Consider the following 20683-nt stretch of genomic DNA (forward strand, 5'->3'; position numbering starts at 1 on the left):
TGCCTAAGTTAAAGCGAATTTCAGAGAATAAAAACGCGTCTTTCTTTAAATTTTACGGAGTACACTTCATTCCGAATTGGGATATAACTTGTCAGGTCATTCATGCACGTAGACCATTATACATGTATATGCATACTTAGGCAATCTCAAAACACGTTATTTAACTATTTATTGCATTATGTGTTACGGCCATTGCTATAACAAAATACATTATTCAATATTAGTATTTTCAAATGCGCAAAATTAAACGTGTTATCCGAAATCATTTCCAGATTTTATTATTCATGGAAAGTTAATAAAATTCTAGCAACAAATAAACATTTCTCGTGTATTTCGTGTACAAAAGGAAATCATGCGAAAATTAGACTTCATGTACAACATCACGTCATTCTTCCTCGGGGAAAGCGTGGACTTAAATATTTTATTGCTGAATAAAATCTTCGTAATATTATTGTATACAGCTTCACGTGGGGTCGGCGTGTATTCGGCAGCCTGAGCCCTGATTGGCTGATGCGCTTACCAAGAAGAATTTGATTGACAGCTGGAAAAATTAATATTGGCCACTCGCTGAGAATTTCATTGAAAACAGTACCTCTTAGGCGGAGTTAAAGGTCTATATAACCCGATTTACTGTTGACAGAGTACATGCAGATTATCGGACGTCCAAGGGACTTTCACCATTTGCATAATGGACGTACGGGTGCAATTATGAGTTTATTATCACTTATCTGTTAATCTGGCCCCTTTAGTGGCCATGGCTATCGATTCCAGTTCGCACACGTGTTATACATGCAGATACGCAATCTTTTAAAGATTCTTTAGATCTCGGTTTCGATTGGAAATACTAGTATTCGCGGACCAACGGACCACCTACCCCTAATCCCTCCCCCCCAACTTTCTCATCGATTCTGGACAAATTGAGAGATCGACCTCTGGGGCTTAAAAAAAGAGGGAACTTCCGGAAAAATCTGCAACACTTTAAGCCATGTATGTACAGTTAATGGAAAATTTTAAAGGGCCATAACTCTGTGAAAAATCATCCGACCAGAACCCGCTGATAATATGCACATCTCCTCTTGGTAGTGAAGCTTCCCATAAAGTTTCTTTGAATTCCGGTAACGAGTTGCTGAGAAATAGCCCGGACAAAAATTGTGCATGGACAGACACACGGACGGACAGATGAAGCGGTGAAGCATAATAAAATCGTGCATCGACTGGAGAATTATTGTTAAAGAGTTTTGAAACACGAAACATATTAACAGTATAACCTACTAGAGTAAAAAGTATTCATATTTACGGTTGGTCTGTGTTGCACATGTTAACTTTTTTGTGTGTAAATTACATGCCCATAATCACCGGGGATGAACAACTTTTGTCACGTGACCACAAAAGTCAACGCAGGTTGTTGAATTACATCAGGAATCCCGCTCCGTCAGGTAATTTTCATCTTTTTATAGAGAATATGTTAAAATTTCTGGACAATACAAAGCTTATGACATGCTTCATACCTTTTCGCATATTAAGACGCATTGCACTTGTTTCGAAGCTTTGCAGTTTTTAAGAACACTTCGACACAAACTTTAGATTTTCGATGCAAACGCAGTTTGATTTTATATTTTTTTACTTTCCATTCACGAATAAATCATATTTCTAGAAAAATGAGAGCACACGATGCTTAATTTTTGATGATTTATTGTATTTGCGATATAAGTTGTTGTTGTTATATTTAATTTGGGCAGTTCTTGCTATTTCAAAAATTTACAAACGCGGGTTGGTTGAGCAAACGCAGTTTGCTGAAGCTGGATTATGGCAAACGCAGGTTGGTTAAGATTACGGAATCTATATTCTTGCCCTTCTTTCATCAAGGGCGACACACGACACACGAAGCGATACACGATATTTTGCGCGACAGTCGCGGCGACGCGCGATATTTTATTATTCAAATATCGCCCATATTATCCGAATTTCGTGTAACGCGGTCTAATTTCAGACCGCGACACACGACACACGAAGCGATACTCGATATGTACTGTTCAAATCAAATCATCATCAACATCTTCATCATCATCATCTCCATCTTCATCGCCATTATCATCATAAAATAAATCGCGATTCGGAGCGGAGTATTGTAAAATGAAGATCTCAAAAGAATTGAAAAATAATTTGTCGGAATGTTATTTTTCTCATGCTGTTTTGTTAGTTGTCCAAATATATTTAATATTAAATATTATCTTAATATTAAGATTTGGTAGTTAAAGAATGCAATTTGAATGAACACAATTGTATGCATATGTTTTGCTCAGCTGTGAAGATTGAGGGAACAATTTATAGAAGAACTGTGAGAATCATCTCTACAAATATCATGTTTCAGGGACCACGAATTTGACATTCCAAAACGGAAGGAACCTAAACGAAAATTTGACACCGTGTCAACAAGCAGAAACGCTCTCCAGAAGGGAACGTTGGGTGTCCGATGGGAGAGGGCAAGACGAAATGACAGCAAAATGCTTCTAACATCAAAAATGGGAATTGACATTGACCCGTAAAAGGAAATCATAATATCATACGACAGTTTGTAGTTCTTTAAAAGACAGCTGTCATTTTTGATATTCGTTAACCAACGTTACCTATATTGATTCCGTGTAATGCTACTGAATTTGATTTTGTGTTGCTCTTTCTATGTTTATGCATTGAGGAGCTACCAATATTGGGGCCGTATAATATGCTGCCTATATTGACGCTGTGGGATGCTTCATTTAACGAGGCCTACCGGTATATTCAACCTTTTTGGGGGATTTGAAACAACAACAGACATATTGGATCTAACTTTATTTTGTTTGCTGTTATTTGTTTCAAGTTTTAAAATTACAGTTTCTAAAAAATGCCATGTATCTTGTATCTTGTTAATTAAAAAAAAGGTATCTTTCTTTTAGTTGCATAATGATAAATAATGTGGACCTATAAGGAGAGAGGTATCATGAAGCAAATAAAACAATCGATTCCTCTTATTCTGCAAGACATAGTTTTCATTTTAGGTGTATACCATTATCTTTTGATCCGAAACTTTAAATATAATAATAACTATTGACCTTTACATGGGCGCCTTGCAAATCACTAGTGTCTTCATATTGGTCATACAATATAATGTCTTTATGTGTAACGTGAGAATCCTGACAATCTTACAATATGATTGTTGGAGATAATACTTAAAATAAAGCTGAAGGCATACTACATCCATGACAAAGTACACTTCACCGAGATAAGTCTAACTATACTGTGAAAAACATTGAAAAACCCAGCGGTTGAACGCAAACAAGATCAGTGTCTTTAACAACAAAACGAACCAAACATATGCAGATTAATTGTTTTATTGCTGCAAAGAATATCCCGTATCGCAATAATAGCTTATACGCAAAACATTAAACTGGCCTATGTGCAACTTGAGAAGGAATTACAGATTTACATGTAATTGTTGACAATTCGCACAATGATTCCAATGAGACAAAAAGCTAACTCACCAAAAATATATTTTAATCATATTGATTCGAAATAGATAAACAAAAATCGCAGATTACAAATGAGTCTCGCTCTGTGAAAAGGGGGTTTAATGCATGTGCGTAAGGTGTCGTCACATATTAGCCTGTGCATTCCGTACAGGCTAATTAGGGACAAACCTTTCCGATAAACTCGATTTTTGCTCAGAAGAGACTTTCTTTTAACAAAACATATCATAAAAGCGGAAAGTGCCGTCCCTGATTAGCCTATGTGGACTGCACTTTACGCACATGCATTAAACCCCCTTTTCACAGAGCGCGGCTCAAATGTATATTCCAGCGGATATGGTGAGATCAACAATAATCACAGATAATCAACATAAATTACAATGATTTTGAAAAGATCAACAATAATCACAGATAATCAACATAAATTACAATGATTTCGAAAAGATCAACAATAATCACAGATAATCAACATAAATTACAATGATTTCGAAAAGATCAACAATAATCACAGATAATCAACATAAATTACAATGATTTTGATAAGATCAACAATAATCACTGGTTATATAAATCACAATTAATCGGTTGAGATCAACAATAATCACAGATAATCAACATAAATCACAATGATTTTGATAAGATCAACAATAATCACAGATAATATAAATCACTATTAATAGGTTAAGATAAAAAATTCAAAGATAATCAACATAAATTACAATTATTTTGATAAGATCAACAATAATCACAGATAATCAATATAAATCACAATTCATGGGCTGAGATCAACAGTAATCACAGATGAGCAATAATGAACACAATAATTTGTATGAGATCAACCATTATCATAATCATTTTAAATTAGAATGATAAATATTACAACAATAATCTTATTAAAAACAGGAATATCAAACAAAACAACACAAGATAAACGATATGAAACACAATGTTTAAGACGCAAAAACACGCGTAATACTATATATTATTGTATGACAGTCTGTATTTTCAATAATTAAGAAAATAACCACGGCACATTGGTAAGAATTAAAAATAATTCTTGGTCTTATCATCGTCATGCAACAGATGACTAGGCCCGGTGCTTTGCAGATCTGTGCTTTGATAGACTACTGCGGTGCCTGTACCTCTTTTCACACATATCACAAGCAAAGTTTTTCTCTCCATTGTGGGTGGCAAGGTGGGCCTGAAGGTCAATTTTCTCCCGGAGCGTTGCATTGCAAATTGAGCAGGTAAATTGCTTTGCAGCAACCTCCCTCCGGACGTGACGATTCAGGTCATCTTTGGTTGAAAACTTTTTGCCGCATTGTTCACAGGGGAACGGCTTTTCAACACCATGAATGCTGCATCTATATAACAAAAACAAATGGAACTGTTGAATTATTATTCAATACAGAAAAATACACACAGAATATTATCCATAACAATGTGGAACTTAACAAAATGATGGTCGTCAGAAGCGCTCCAGATAAGGCGCGTTAACGCGTATTTACGCATTTCAAAATCCAAAATACGCATTAAATAATATGTTTAAGGGTCCAATTACATACGTGAAGTATCGGAACGCGTACATTCTGGATTTATACGGTGTAAATTCCAATTGTTCAGTGACAATTTGCATTGAAATTTATCTGGACAATTATGGTCGTTAAAAACTAAATACTATAATGAGCACACCAATATGCACCACACTAGTAATAATGTGTTAAGTGTTTTAAAGCCGGCTTTTTTCGAAAACACCATTCAAAACATTTTAAATAGTGCTTTGCAACTAGGTTATAAAAACATACTTTCGCTCAGAATGCAATGACCTATGTTGAATTGTATCTTGATTTTTAAACCGACAGAACCTAGCATTGTACAAAAAACAAAAAAAATACAAACCTGTGTCTGTTGAACGCCTGTTTTGTGTAAAATGTTTTTCCACAACAGGCGAATCGTCCAGTCCCTCTGTGGCGCTTATCATGAAGCTTTAACCCCCACTTCGATTTAAATGTCTTTCCACAGATTTCACACACGAGCGTCATGTTTCTGTAATGAAAGAATTACTTTTTGTTAAAATATATTTCTAAAATGTTTTTATAAAGTTTTAAAGACTACACCAAAAGAGATATGAAACGCAAGTGATTGGATGTGACACACTATCTGCTATTCTTTTCGTCACAGTTCAATAAACATGCGTGTTTACTAATGCACGGGATTTTCGTGAGTTTTGGCGCGTTTAGCGTCATTCGAGGTCCGCTTAAAGGAGGCAACGCACGTTGTGGTTCAATATACTTGTAACAGTACTTAATGTGTTGATAAGCATATTTCCGCTCTGTTTAAATGTCCTCAATTGAAGTTCCGTAGTCATATATTGTGTTGAATAGTTAATATTTTCGTATTTGTAACCATATCATATTTTAGAAGACTTTCAAAAATGTGTACAGTGTGCGTTTCATTATCCTTTGAATATTCTCGCAACCTGCGTTTGCCATTTCCTATTGCTCAAGAAATACCAACCTGCGTTTGCAAAACAAAACAAAACAAAAAAATAAGATATTTTTCAATTTGCACCGCTATTTTTGTCATGAATCTTATTAAATATATTAAAATGAAGTGTAAAATCATACTAATTCAGTCGTTAAACCAATATTGTTGAAAGAAAATCATCAACACCACATAAACAAACAGCGTTTGCAATGCATTTCAGAATTTTGTGTCGAAGTGTTCTCGGAAAGTGGAAACAGTAAAGGCAATGGAATCATTTCAAATAAAAGTTTATTTAGTATACTGTGTCATAGGCTATCACTTGTTAAAAACTGAAATTTTGATTATATGAAAAAACAACAAAACTTACCTTAATGTACAAGATTACAATCTGTTTCTGCAACCGGCGTTGACTTTTGCGGTCACGTGACAAAAGTTGTTCATCCCCGGTGTAATGATGTCATTTCATCGCTTACATAAACTACTGCATATGTACATACAATGTGCGGGTTCATATTGGATATCCTGCAAGGCGATGTAATAATTGCTGTTTCCGAACAGAGAACTATCAAAACTGTGAAAGTCCATGCATCTTAGTTGACTGGATAAGCTTTTACAGCTGTCGATCTGTTGTTGTGATAACAAACTAGAAATGGCGCGGCAGAGGCCGACGCGTATCCCCACGCCGCATGTTTGACCCAGGGGCGCCCCAGGGTTGGTAATGGGGCCATGCATAGTTGAGATTGACCGTATTGTCATAAGAGATGTTCAGTATATTAAGAAGTTAATGTAAAATAACCTAAACAAGAGTGCCAAACTGTCACAAGATACGCCCGTTCAAAGGTTTTAGACACCATGCTCAATGCTTGAAATGCACTAAGTGACCTCGAGACCTAGATATTTACCCGGCATGACCCATTTTTGAACTTGACCTAGATATCATTTAGATGTAACATCTGACTAAATTTGGTGCCGATCAGATGAAAACTACTTCAATTAGAGAGGCGACAACATGCTTAATGCTTGAAATGCACTATGTGACCTTGTGACCTCGTTTTTGACCCGGCATGACCCATATTCAAACTTGACCTGCATATCATCTAGACACAACTTCTGACCAAATTAGGTGAAGATCAGATGAAAACTTCTTCAATCAGAGAGCGGACACCATGCTAAATGCTTGAAATGCACTAAGTGACCTAGTTTTTGACACGGCATGACCCATATTTGAACTTGACCTACATATCATCTAGACACAACTTCTGACCAAATTAAGTGAAGAACGGGTGAAAACTACTTCAATTAGAGAGCGGACACCATGCTTAATCCTTGAAATGCACTAAGTGACTTTGTGACCTAGTTTTTGACCCGGCATGACCACTATTCGAACTTGACCTAGATATTGTCTTGACACAACTTCTGACCAAGTTTGGTTAAGATCAGATGAAAACTCTTTGAATTAGAGAGCGGACACTGCTGTGGACGCCTCCCGCCCGCCAAGGGTGAAACTATAATACGTCCTGTTTTTAAAAAGGGCGTATAAAAATGAGTGAAATCTATACCCTAATTTCTCCTCCTCATCCTGCTCTCCTAACAAATCTAATACTGAATCAACTTCACTGACGTCCATTATGCACATGTCATCCTCATTGGAATGACTTATGAGATGGCTGAAGATGCTCTCTTATAGCCAATCTTCTTGCTTCTGTTTTGGAAAAGATATGTTTTGAGGTTAAATGGTTGACTTAATAGTAGCGTCTCAGAAATTTTCTATCACAATTTTGTACACAACAATGAAAATGTTGAATTTCATGTCTGTTTTTGCTGTGCCTGTTCAAAGTCCATCTTGCTTTAAATTGTTCCTCACATTTTTCCCATTTGAACATTTTGACAGATTTTCAGTAATGAGTCTAAAAGTGTAATTGAACAAATTGAAAGTTTCAGTTCTTTTATAGATTCTTGAGGCTCTGTTCCATGAGTTTCTCATGCTTTTTATGCTTGACTGCATTCTATCTCTTCTCTTATATACAGGTGTCCCTTTGCGCCAATATTTTATAATCCCTTGTATAAACATTAGATGGATGAGCTAAACCATTTCACAGATGAGTTAACACAAACAATTGACTACTATATACATCTCTGCACCACTACTGTGTAACACTACATGTGTTTTCAATACACAAGCTTCATTGTTGAATAATTCCTTTGTCCGATGAAAATGCTTGCAATTCTTCTGATTGGGTAGATAACCACATAGTAGATTTCGAAATCTAAACGCGGACCCTAAGTTCATGGTCAAGGTCACAGTGGTAAAAAATTTGATGCGCATGGAATGGTCTTGTCCAGATACACATGTATGCGTTCCATAATATGAAAGCAATATCTGAAGGGACACAGCAGGTATGAGCCTTTTTCGAATCACAGGCGCAGCTTTGAAACCTGAAAACTGGCCCCAAGTTCAAGGTCAAGGTCCCAGAGGTATATTTTTTTATACGTTGCCCATAGAGTGTTGTCCAGATATACATGCATACTAAATATAAAAGCAATATCTGGAGGGACACAGTAGATATTAGCCTTTTTCAAATCGCGGTCGCAGATTTCGACACCTGAAAACTGACCACAAGTTCAAGGTCAAGGTCATAAGGGTAAAAAATTGTGTGCGCATGAATAGGTGTTGTCTGGATACACATGCATACCAAATATGTAAGCAATATCTGAAGGGACACAGTAGTTATGAGCCTTTTTCGAATCGCGGTCGCAGATTTTTAAAACCTGAAAACTGACCCCAAGTTCAAGGTCAAGGTCACAGGGGTAAAAAATTGTATGCGCATGGAAAGGTGCTGTCCAGATACACATGCATACCAAATGAAATATGAAAGCAACATCTGAAGGGACACAGTTGTTTTGAGCCTTTTTCGAATCGTGGTCGCAGATTTCAAAACCTGAAAACTGGTCCGAGTTCAAGGTCAAGGTCAAAGGGGTAAAAAAATTATGCGCATGGAAAGGTCTTGTCCAGATACACATGAATACCAAATATGAAAGCAATATCTGAAGGGACACAGTAGTTATGAGCCTTTTTCGAATCGCGGTTGCAGGAAAATCTCTGACCCGGCCCCGCCCCAACCCCTATTACTTTTGACCCAGGGGTCAGATCAAAATTCTCTCACTGTCACCTTCGCACATATGCTCATAGCTACCATGTAAGTAAGTTTCAAGGTTCTAGTGCTAATAATGTAGGAGGAGCAGGTGGCCAGGACAGACGGACGGACGGAGAGACGCACATCACCACAATTAATAATCCCCACTTTTTCTTTGAAAAACGTGGGGATAACAATGAATCTAGCATTTTCAAACAGCATGAAATTAATGGATATTAAGTGGTGCAAAACTAAATATCAATCAGCACATCTTAAACTGCTATTTGTATAAATAATATTGATTGCAACATTATTTACCAATTAAAAACAAGTTTTGTAAACCTGAACATGACTATGCTTCACCAGGAATGATATATTACATAAAACTTTTATCTGCATCAGCATGATCAATCAAAACCTATATTAAACATGTGCTTACTGTATAAAATAACCACAAGTGGTTGTTTAATTTGAACCCTTTTAAATGTGTTGTATGTTTATTACTTGTTAATGGACCACTAAAAGTCTATGAGAAATTATAGTCGGTATAAATTAGGTAAAAGTTATTGTTAGTTTCTTATTGAAATCATGGGCGAATCAGAGCAGGTGATGAATTATCAAACCTTCTTAATAAAAAAAAAATAGTGTGAACAAAACAAGCCATATTTAGTTTATTTTTAAACGTTCAATAATACAAGGCCATATGTTACATATGTAGTTTCAAATACTATTATTGTTTCACTCATAAATTAGGTACATAATAGTGTAATAATTGTTGCAATTATGTTACTACATTTGACAAACAATCATGAATAGTGTAATAATTGTTGCAATTATGTTACTACATATGACATTATGCTTTCACTATGCATTTATCTCATTCATGTGACATTCTCCCAAAAACTTGTTTTTATTTCTTGTTTATGTAAATTGACCTTACTTTGAAATGATGTATGTTATGTATTTACTTCAAATGCATACTGTTATTGTATGATAAGCATATGTACATGTACGTTAATCATGATGATCTTTGTGTGCTTCAGTCAAAATAAACTCTTCAGTTCTTTTCTTTATTGAAAGTGACCTTAAAAACAGAACATATGAAAAACATCCATGATAAAAACCAAGCATGGAATCAGGACACAATGTGTGTGTGTTTAATCCTTAAGACTATTATTCCCAAAGATCAAACATTAACCCATTTATGCCTAGCAGCCTAGAAAAAGGCCTTGGCAAACAGTGAAGACCCAGATGAGACGCCGCATCATGTGGCGTCTCATCTGGGTCTGTGCCGATTGCTTAAAGGAATGTCTGTAAGATATTTTCTAAATGTAGAAATAAATCAACTAGACATTCTTTATTTTGAAAATAAATTGATCCAATTTAGAAGGATGGGAGAGTCCACTAGGCATAAATGGGTAAAGAAAATGTTCCTTTTCCTGCCTGGTATGCATTTTGTGCACATAATATTACAGAAGGAAACATTTGTCTGTATGTTACTGACAAAACCATGAGTTTATAGTGTTGTTGTCAATGTTCATTAATCAAGATGTCCTGAAAACCTCAAAGCATTTGGCACAAAGCTAAGTAATAAATCATTCTCCTCCCTAAGATACATTGGTGGATATGATATCATTATATCCTAAATAATCACCCTGAGCCTATGATTCTTGTTTGCCAGCGCAACACAGTAAGGGGCCAGAAACCTTGGCATAAGGAGACTTTTACTATCATTTATTGATGATGACACGGTTGCTGGTAAACATGTTTTAAATGTGAAGTTAATAGATCACCTTGAGTGATATATACAAGATTGTCAGAGAAAGCAGAACTCATCTGGCATAGGAGGTCAAAGATGGCAGAAATATCAGACAGAAGATGATATAATGATTACATGCATTTATTTATGCAAAGGTGCACCAAGACACTGAAAATGAGATGTTAAGCTGAACCTATCAAGAATCTTTTATGATGATGTCTTGTTTCCAGTAGAGGATCTATTTACATGTAGTATGGTTCAACATAACAAAAGCAAGACTCATTAAAGGTATTTGATCAAGATTAATAATAATGCAAGCATAATTGGAATCACAAAGGAAATCAGACATTTTATTTTATTGTGTTCATTACCTTACATTACCATTTATCTGGCAACTGACCTCAGGGGACAAATTAAAGCTTTTGAAAAATCCTTCCATTTCATTAACCTTTACTCTAAGTGTAAAAAAAGTCAATTCAGGAAAAGAAAACTATTGGAATTTAAAACGTATATATGACTGTTACTATACAAAGGGAAAGTATATGTATGAATAACCTAGTGACAAAAATCCTGGGTTGCCCCCCTTCAAAAATGTGAGCATTGAGAAATTCACACTCGCTTTTTTCCAGGTGTACAAAATATATCATAGATGAAACATAAAATTCATTATTACCCTCAATTGGCTCTGTGTTTTACTGATACACATGTTAAAGACAAGAGGGCCAAGATGGCCCTAGTTTGCTCACCTGAGAGGAGTCGGTTAATTCAATCTTTACCAAATGTCAAACTTAACCTAGATATTGTCCAGACAAACATCCTGGTCAAGTTTCATCATTATTGAACCAAAACACTGGCGTATGGAGTGTTTTTGTTTTTGTAAGACTTGACCTGGTTACCTATATTTTGAGTTGAACCCCCTTACCAAACATCAAAATTTGCTTACAAAAATAAATATTATGACCAAGATGCATAAAATCTGAAACAAAATTGTGACCTCAAGAGTGTTTACAAGGATTTTGTATAATATAATGAAAATTTGAACAATCTAAGGGCAATAATTATGGCATTAATAAATTGATTTTGCTCATTATCAAACTTGACGGAGATCTTTCAGCAATTTTGATAAAGAATGCTTGAGAAATGTATATGCTATAGTGTTTACGGACTGCGGACAAAGACCAATCCTAACACCTCACTTGAGCAATCAGGTGAGCTAAAGAGTGTGTTTCACCGATCTAAAGTATTCGATCACAAGGTTTCTCTCTAGTCACATAAGGAAAACTGCCCCACCCCCCTGGCGGCCATGTTTTTTTACCGATCGGGACCATTTGCGAACTCATCTGAGATATATATAAAATCAATCTTTTCACCAAGTTTCATGATGATTGGGCAAATAATGTGAGTTCTAGTGTTCACAAGCTTTTTATACTATATAAATATACGAAAACTGTTATTCAACTGACCAGAACCATTTTCGAACTCAACTACTGTATCAACGAAACAAATGTTCTGACCAAATTTCATGAAAATTGGGCCAAAAATGTGACTTGTAGAGTTTTCACATGTTTTCACTATATACATATAGAGAAAAATGCCCCGCCCACTGGTGGCCATATTTTTTCACCGATCTAGACCATTTTCAATCTCATCCGGGATATCATTAAAACCAATATTTTGACCAACTTTCATGATGATTGGGCAAAAATTGTGACTTCTAGAGTGTTTACAAAGTTTCTCTATAGCCAAATAAGGAAAACTGCCCTGCCCACTGGCGGCCATGTTTTTCATCAGACCGAAACCACTTTTGAACTCAACCAACATATCATATAGGCAAACATTTTGACCAGATTTCATGAAGATTGGACCAAAATAGTGACTTCTAGAGTGTCAACATGTTTTCATTGTATACATATAGAGAAAAATGCCCCGCCCACTGGCGTCCATGTTTTTTCACCGATCTGGACCATTTCGAACTCGTCCGAGATATCAATTAAACCAATGTTTTGACCAACTTTCATGATGATTGGGCAAAAATTGTGACTTCTAGAGTGTTTACAAGGTTTCTCCATAGCCAAACAAGGAAAACTGCCCTGCCAACTGGAACCACTTTTGAACTCAACCAACATATCGTTAAGGCAATCATTTTGACACAGTTACATGAAGATTGGGCATGCAATGTGACTTCTACAGTGTTTACAAGATTTTTCTTTTTTTTTTACCTAGTGACCTAGTTTTTGATCCAGCATGATCCAGTTTCGAACTCGATCGAGATATCATTGGGACAAATCTTCTGACCAAGTTTCATGAAGATCAGAAATAAATGTGGCCTCTAGAGTGTTTACGAACAAATGTAGACGGACGACGGACAGACCGGTCACAAAAGCTCACCTGAGCAATCAGGTGAGCTAAAAAAGAAAATCTAGTGTTAGAGTTGAAATCTGTTTGAATGTTTCTCTTGCATGGAAGGCCAAATACTTTACAAATGGTAACATTTGCCAGTGAATTATTTGTGCTCATATTTTTTATTCTGCTTCCCAGCAAATTCAAAATAAGTAAGCACTTATACAAAAGTTCTTCCAAACCTTAACAAGAAACTGTCGGAGACGGGTGATGCTTCCCAAAGGTTTTTTTTGTCACAATATTGCACTATATATTCAAATGAAAAGAAACGTCTTGAGGGGCATAACTTTGGACAAAATAATACAATGGATGGTTTAGCAACTTAAAAATTTCAAAGGGCCATAACTCTCTAAATAAATCATCTAACCAGAACCCACAAATAACATGCGCATCTCCTCAAGGAAGTTAAGCTTCCCATAAAGCTTCATTGAATTCCAGTCAGTAATTGGGGGGACAAGAATTGCACTATATGTACAGTTTATAGAAAATTTCAAAGGGCCATAACTCTGTGAAAAATTATCCGACCAGAACCGGCTGATAATATGCACATCTCCTCTTGATAGTGAAGCTTCCCATAAAGTTTAATTGAATTCCGGTCCTTAATTGCTGAGAAATAGCCCGGACAAAAATTGTGCACGGACGAACACACTGACACACGCACTGACAGACGAAGCGGCGACTATATGCTCCCCCCAAAGTAATTTGGGGGAGCATAACAAAACACAATCAGCTTCTCTTATTTCTTATCTTATTATCTTACAGTGAGTGATACAGTACAATGTAATTACTCTAAGTTTTCAGACACTTAAGAATAACATGTTTTCCCATGTCTGATAATTTAGATAAAAACAAGACATGTGTTTGTCAGAATCACAATGCTACCTTCTGCGCTGCTTTGAAGCCATATATTTGACTTTTGACCTTGAACAATGACCTTGACCTTTCAAAATGTGCAGCTCCATAAGATGCAGAGATACACATGCATGCCAAATATCAAGTTGCTATCTTCAATATTGCAAAAGTTATGACCGATGATAAAGTTTTCAGACAGACAGACTGATGGACAGTTAAACAAGAGCACCGCCTTGCGGGTGCAGACCACTCATCTATTTTCTTTTTAAAGGTGAAGGGACTCTCAATTCACAAAGGAGGGAGGGATGGAGTGAAGAGGGGTGTATAGTGTGGGGGTGTGCTCATTTATTACATTATCTTCCAAAAATGCGGGAAAAAAATGCAAAAAAAAATAATTCGGGGGGTGGGGGGGGGGGGGATTCTTGGGTGCGATGGTTGGATGGTATTTCAAAAATAAAATAATAAAAATAAATATTTGTGTTTTTTAACCGTTTCAAAAAAAAAAAATTGGTGGGTGGGGTGGGGGGTATAGTGTGAGGGTGTGGTGGTCATTTGTGAGATGATCTAAAAAAAAATAAAAAAAAAAGGGGGGGAGGGAAACTGGGGGGGGGGAGAGGGGGGGGGGAGGGCGTTGGGGATGGTTTGGGTGGAGTCTATTGTGGTATGTCAGGTAAGAGTTGTTTTGTCAAAGTATCAATCAAATCTTAATCATAAATAAAGAAGTTATGGCAATTTTAGCAAAATTTAATAATTTGACCTTGAGAGTCAATGTCATTCAAACGTCAAGGTAAAATTCAACTTGCCAGGTACAGTAACCTCATGATAGCATGAAAGTATTTGAAGTTTGAAAGCAATAGCCTTGATACTTTAGAAGTAAAGTGGATCGAAACACAAAATTTAACCATATATTCAAAGTTACTAAGTCAAAAAAGGGCCATAATTCCGTAAAAATGACAACCAGAGTTATGCAACTTGTCCTTTTACTGTCCCCTTATGATAGTCTGGGGTGTTCCAAGTATGAAAGCAATATATATGATACTTTAGGGGTAAAGTGGACCAAAACACAAAACTTAACCAAATTTTCAATTTGCTAAGTATAAAGGGCCCATAATTCCGTCCAAATGCCAGTCATAGTTACATAACTTTGCCTGCACAGTCCCCTTATGATAGTTAATAAGTGTTGCAAGTATGAAAGCAATAGCTTTGATACTGTAGGAATAAAGTGGACCTAAACACAAAACTTAACCAAATTTTCAATTTTCTAAGTATAAAAAGGGCACATAATTCTGTCAAAATGCCAGTCAGAGATACATAACTTTGCCTGCACAGTCCCCTTATGATAGTAAGTAAGTGTTGCAAGTATGAAAGCAATAGCTTTGATACTTAAGGAATAAAATGGACCTAAAAACAAAACTTAACCAAAATTTTCAATTTTCTAAGTATAAAAAGGGCACATTATTCTGTCAAAATGCACGCCAGAGTTATCTAACTTTGCCTGCCCAGTCCCCTCGTGATAGTAAGTAAGTGTACCAAGTTTGAATGCAATAGCATTGATACTTTCTGAAAAAAGTGGACCTAAACGCAAAACTTAACCGGATGCCGACGCCGACGCAGACGCCAAGGTGATGACAATAGCTCATATTTTTTTTTCAAAAAATAGATGAGCTTAAAACTATAATTTATGAAACCCTTTGGGGGCATAAAAATATTCACAAAATAAAGGAGTCCAAAAATTTAGAGACAAAAAGTATGTTTGTTCAAATTTTAACACACACTATAAAAATATTGCATTAATGATTAGATATTGGCATGAAATGTGTAAAGGATTAATTGTTTAAACAAAAAATAGTATGTGCTTGTAAAATACCCCGTTGTGAAAAATAAATTACTTTTATAGAAGTTTCACTTTAAACTCATGTGTGAAACCATTGCCATTTACCTTTACTGTAATACATACGCAATAACGCAATTTAATAGTCATTCCCCTAAGGCATCTATAAGCCAGGTTTTCTGACCTGGTTGTACATGTAAAAGCGCATGATCAAAGTGTCACCAGATAAGCGCCAACATTTAGAGTCATATTTTTGGAACAATACCCGTTTGTCTAGAACTTTAGCCATGCAAAATAATTATTTTGGCTAAAAACAGGGCAGTTCAAAAAATATTTAGTTTCTGAAAACTTGGAGTAATTACAGTAGCTGGAATTATCCATAAACAAACAACTAAGGCAATAACCCAAATCAGATATTTAGTTACCAATTTTTTGATCTACCAATTTTTGATCTACAACTATGACAATAGCCCACATCAGATATTTAGTTACCCATTTTTGTTCTACATGTAACAAATAAGGCCTTTCAGTACCCTTGGTGGAGCCAGACATTCCTTAAACTAGGCACTTCAGATGTTGAAGTAAACATGTGAATCATAAATAAAATGAGAAAGAAGAATCTGACAAATATTGAAAACAGCCAAACTATTGTTTATAATATGAGCCTACCCTTGGGGCTTGAGGCCATCCTTAAAAATTCTTTTGTTTGGCATGACCCGACCGACCCACTAAAATCGGCCCGACTGAATTTTTTATTTTTTGTTTACTATCCTTTTCAGTTATTTGCGTCATTTAATTGAATGCTCTTTCAAGGATATCTAGAATAGCAATGAACAAAACGCCTACCGGTATTTATTTGAGTCGCCTATTTATTTAACATATGCATATGCGATTAATTAGACTTTAAAAACAATTAAACCGCTCCGGTTTTTCTCGTATCTATTTAATTAAAATACGCTGCTGTCATTCAGGATAGTTTGGGAGTAAAAAAACAAATTAATTATCACCGTTCAATTCAATTCGGCAATCGGCAGAGATGTGTAATATAATCGCCATATAACTAATTATTTAATTATCACTCTTTAATTCAGATCGGTAAATATTCGGTAGAAAGATAAAAAGTGGTCAGCTTAGAAATATTTATTGACGAGTATTGTCACGTTTTTGTTTCATTTGCTTATCTCTTTATACGACTTTCCGACCGGTCGCTATTTTGGAGGCAGACGGCGATATTAAATGTGTATTCAAATTATACAACATCTGCGCATGAATGACCCAATATTATCCGATCGCTCCACTCGTCCTCACGTTTCATTCGACAACGTCATGTCATGTGTAAGCGAGCTCAATGCTGATTGGCCAGCTACCATTTGCACTTCATTAACAATAAGGTCAAGCAGTGCTCCAGCTAGGATTTGAAAAGGGCAGGGGGGCTTTTTTGTCAAAAGGGCACTTTCGACGCGCAGTATTTTGTCAAAAGGGCACTTTCGACGCGCAGTATTTTGTGAAAAGGGCACGTTCGAGCGCGGGTGTTTCTGGAATGCTTTCTGTTGCATGTTCATTTATATGTTATTTATAATTGTTAGAATATATTATTCCCATTATTATTAAACCATTAAAATATAATGTCTACAATGAGGATTAAAGTAATTACAATGAATTATCAAATGTAAAAAAAAAAAAAAAAAAAAAAAAAATTTTTTTTGTTTTTTTTTTTTGGCAGGGGGGGGGGGGGGGCAGGGCGGAGGTTCGGGAGGGCAGGGCGAAGGTTCGGGAGGGCAGGGCGCGGCGCCCTTCGATTTAGGCCTAGCTGGAGCACTGGTCAAGCAATGTCTAATCGGGTACAGACCGGGTTTCGTTAACTGTTCGAATTGCGAACACTTTCATTGAAACAAAGAGACAAATATAGAAAACCAGTCCCGATTAAAATGGCGGATGTTTTCAACGAAAATTTACTAGATTTTCGCAATTTAGATTTTTCTTGTGCCAAATTCTCAATATTTTCGCAAATGACTCAAATGGCGAACAACAGCGCGAGCATTGCGAACGTGTCATTATTGGAATAAATGCTCACTATTACAGGGCTTGCGCTGTCGTTCGCCATTTGAGAAAGAATAGCGAATTTGGCTCAAGAAAAATATAATTTGCAAATTTGCTTAAATCTCGTTAAATTTCATTGAAAACATCCGCCATTTTAATCCGGAGTGTTTTTTAAAACTATTTTTCTGTTTGTTCCATGAACAATTTGAAGCGCATATGGTAGCTGGCCAATCAACATTGAGTTCGCTATCGGGTAATATTGGGTCATTTATGCGCAGATAATGGAATACACAGTTGATATTGTCGTCTGCCTACAATATAACGGCCGATGGCACAAGTCGTATAAAAAAATAAGCAAATGAAAAGAAGCGTAACACTCAATAAATTATTTTTAAGCTGATCACTTTACAAATTTCTACCGACTATCGATCTGAATTAAAGGATGATAATTAAATAATTAGTTACATGTCGAAGATGTTGCACCTTTCTGTTCTTGATTGAAATTAAAATGTTATAATTACTTTGTTGTTTTTTTACTCACAAACTATGCTATTGTAAAGTAATATGTCAACCAAATAGTATATTAATTACGTATTTGCTAGGTTACTTGTTTTCATTTTCTGTAGTTAAACGATATGCACATTTTATTTTATGTGCAAAATGCCTACAATTTTTGGGACTGTCGTTTTCAGATCAAGTATTTTTCGTCGATTATATTATATTTTCTAAGTTCTTTATAGAAAAAATAGACTTACAGATACACGTGCGGTGATACGGACGGTGCAGAAAAATCTTTACCAGAGACAAAAGACCTGGAGCTTTATTTGATAATTACCTTTCAGTTTGGTATATGTTGGAGTTCAATGTCAGAAGAAAAAAATACTTAAAAAAATAAAATCCCTTCCTACCTACCCACCCAAATTTACCTGGGTCGGGTTATGCCAAACAAACAATTTTTTAAGGATGGCCTGGTCCATGTGAGTAAAGTGTTGTCCAAGATTACCCTGTGCAGTCCCGACAGGCTAATCAGGGACAACACTTGTTGTTTAGGCGGAAAGTGTCCTCCCTCATCATCCTGTGCGCACAGGCTATTATGGGATGACACAACACCCACATGCACTAAGCTCTGTTTTCACAGTGCACAACTCATGTTTCCAAAAGTTTAGGTGTGGACGTAGGCTTTGTCTAGCACTCACCTGCCCAACTCACAAGCCATGACTGGCTCTCGCAGAGGTTCTTGAGAGATGGCACAGTGCTTCCATCTCGCTGCTAAATCTGCTGCCTTGTCTTTCTGTAATAATAAAATCAGTATTACAGTCTTCATGAGTAAAATGCTTTAAGCACAGTGGGCCATGTTATTAAACATCTACTCTTTCCACTAATGAAACCACAAAACCTTGCTTGACTTTTTTTTAAATGACATTATAGCGGACAACATAGCTCCTGAAAAGACTGTGCGGATGCGCAAGCAAGGCTGGAGCTACACTCGCTGAATACCGCTTAAAGAAGATAATATAATATTTATGTTTAACTTGACATTATCCTCATCAGATGAACAGCCAGATGAAGATAACAGAGAGAGCTTTCACAAACATTCATATCCCAAGTCAACATTTGATGAGTTAAAATTTATTTATTCTGTTGTGTCCATACCAAAATGACACAACCTCTTCATTGTATCATGCTTTCGACCAAAACCCCTCAAGAAGTGCTAGTCGGTACATGTTTTTCCATTTTTAGAAGTTTATATGTATTTGCTGTTTATTAACTTCATTAATGACTATTACGACAATGTTTTTCATGATTTTCAGTTTTCATTTGAAAGTAGGTCATGTTTATTCCAGGGTGATGCTATGGTTTTTAATTATGTAGCATGCAATAATGTTAGTTTGTTTTTAGATTAATAGTAGCTTTATCAAATGTTATATATGCTGCTTATTTTTTAATAAAATGTTAAAATAGTTTAAAAAGAACATGAGCAAAAGTTTTGTTTTTTCATTAAGTTACTTTTTTTAGAAAACAAGCACATGTGCATAGTGACAAATCTTAGCAACCAATCAGAAGGGCCGATACTACGAGACAATTGTACATAAAACAATTACTACAGGGAGCTAAGTCTAGCCAGTATTTTGATATTGCTGATTTAAATGCATTTTTCGTTGTTATGTCCAATAATACACATTTAATTATAGATTGACATATAACACATGTGTGTTTTTGTGTTTGTTAAATTCCAAAATTGGTATGTATTTGCTATTTATTAAGAGGGCCAATACTATGGATAGACATGCTAACAAGATCTAGGTTGGCGCTAAGAAAAAAAATCTAGGGGGGTCCGGGGGCATGCCCCCCTGAAATTTTGTGGATCCTAGATCGCTATGGTGCGTTTTGGGGCTATTTCCTGAGCAAATTAATTAAGACTATTTATTTCTAAAATTAGCCTTTTTTTTGGTTGAAGTTTTTTTTCTTTGCTGGTGAGCCACTCAGGCCATCCATAAAAAATTGTTTGTTTGGCATAACCCGACCCAGGTAAATTTGGGTGGGTAGGTAGGTAGGGATTTTATTTTTTTTTAGTATTTTTTTTTCTGACATTAAACTCCGACATATACCAAACTGAAAGGTAATAATCAAATAAAGCTCCAAGTCTTTTGCCTCATGAAAGGAAATTGGTAAAGAT

The 20683-nt window shown here is 35.9% G+C and overlaps 2 protein-coding genes and 1 long non-coding RNA gene across 3 annotated transcripts in view; 1 reads left to right on the plus strand and 2 right to left on the minus strand.

Moving 5' to 3' along the window:
* Positions 1 to 20683, plus strand: part of LOC127862393 (NIPA-like protein 2) — a 372103-nt gene that overhangs the window by 56298 nt on the left and 295122 nt on the right. The window lies entirely within an intron of this gene.
* LOC127862399 (replication termination factor 2-like) overlaps positions 1 to 20683 on the minus strand; it is a 45910-nt gene that overhangs the window by 20139 nt on the left and 5088 nt on the right. The window contains exon 2 of the mRNA XM_052401491.1: positions 19203 to 19297. Within this exon, the coding sequence (XP_052257451.1) occupies positions 19203 to 19297 (95 nt within the window). The remainder of the gene's footprint in view (positions 1 to 19202; positions 19298 to 20683) is intronic.
* On the minus strand, positions 3353 to 6446 carry LOC127862404 (uncharacterized). Its single transcript, XR_008040601.1, has 3 exons — positions 6358 to 6446; positions 5403 to 5549; positions 3353 to 4867 (listed from the first exon to the last, which is right to left on the minus strand). It is a non-coding gene; the product is annotated as an uncharacterized LOC127862404 (long non-coding RNA).

Source organism: Dreissena polymorpha, chromosome 16 (genome assembly GCF_020536995.1).
Source record: "Dreissena polymorpha isolate Duluth1 chromosome 16, UMN_Dpol_1.0, whole genome shotgun sequence".
Taxonomy (NCBI): Eukaryota; Metazoa; Mollusca; class Bivalvia; order Myida; family Dreissenidae; genus Dreissena; species Dreissena polymorpha.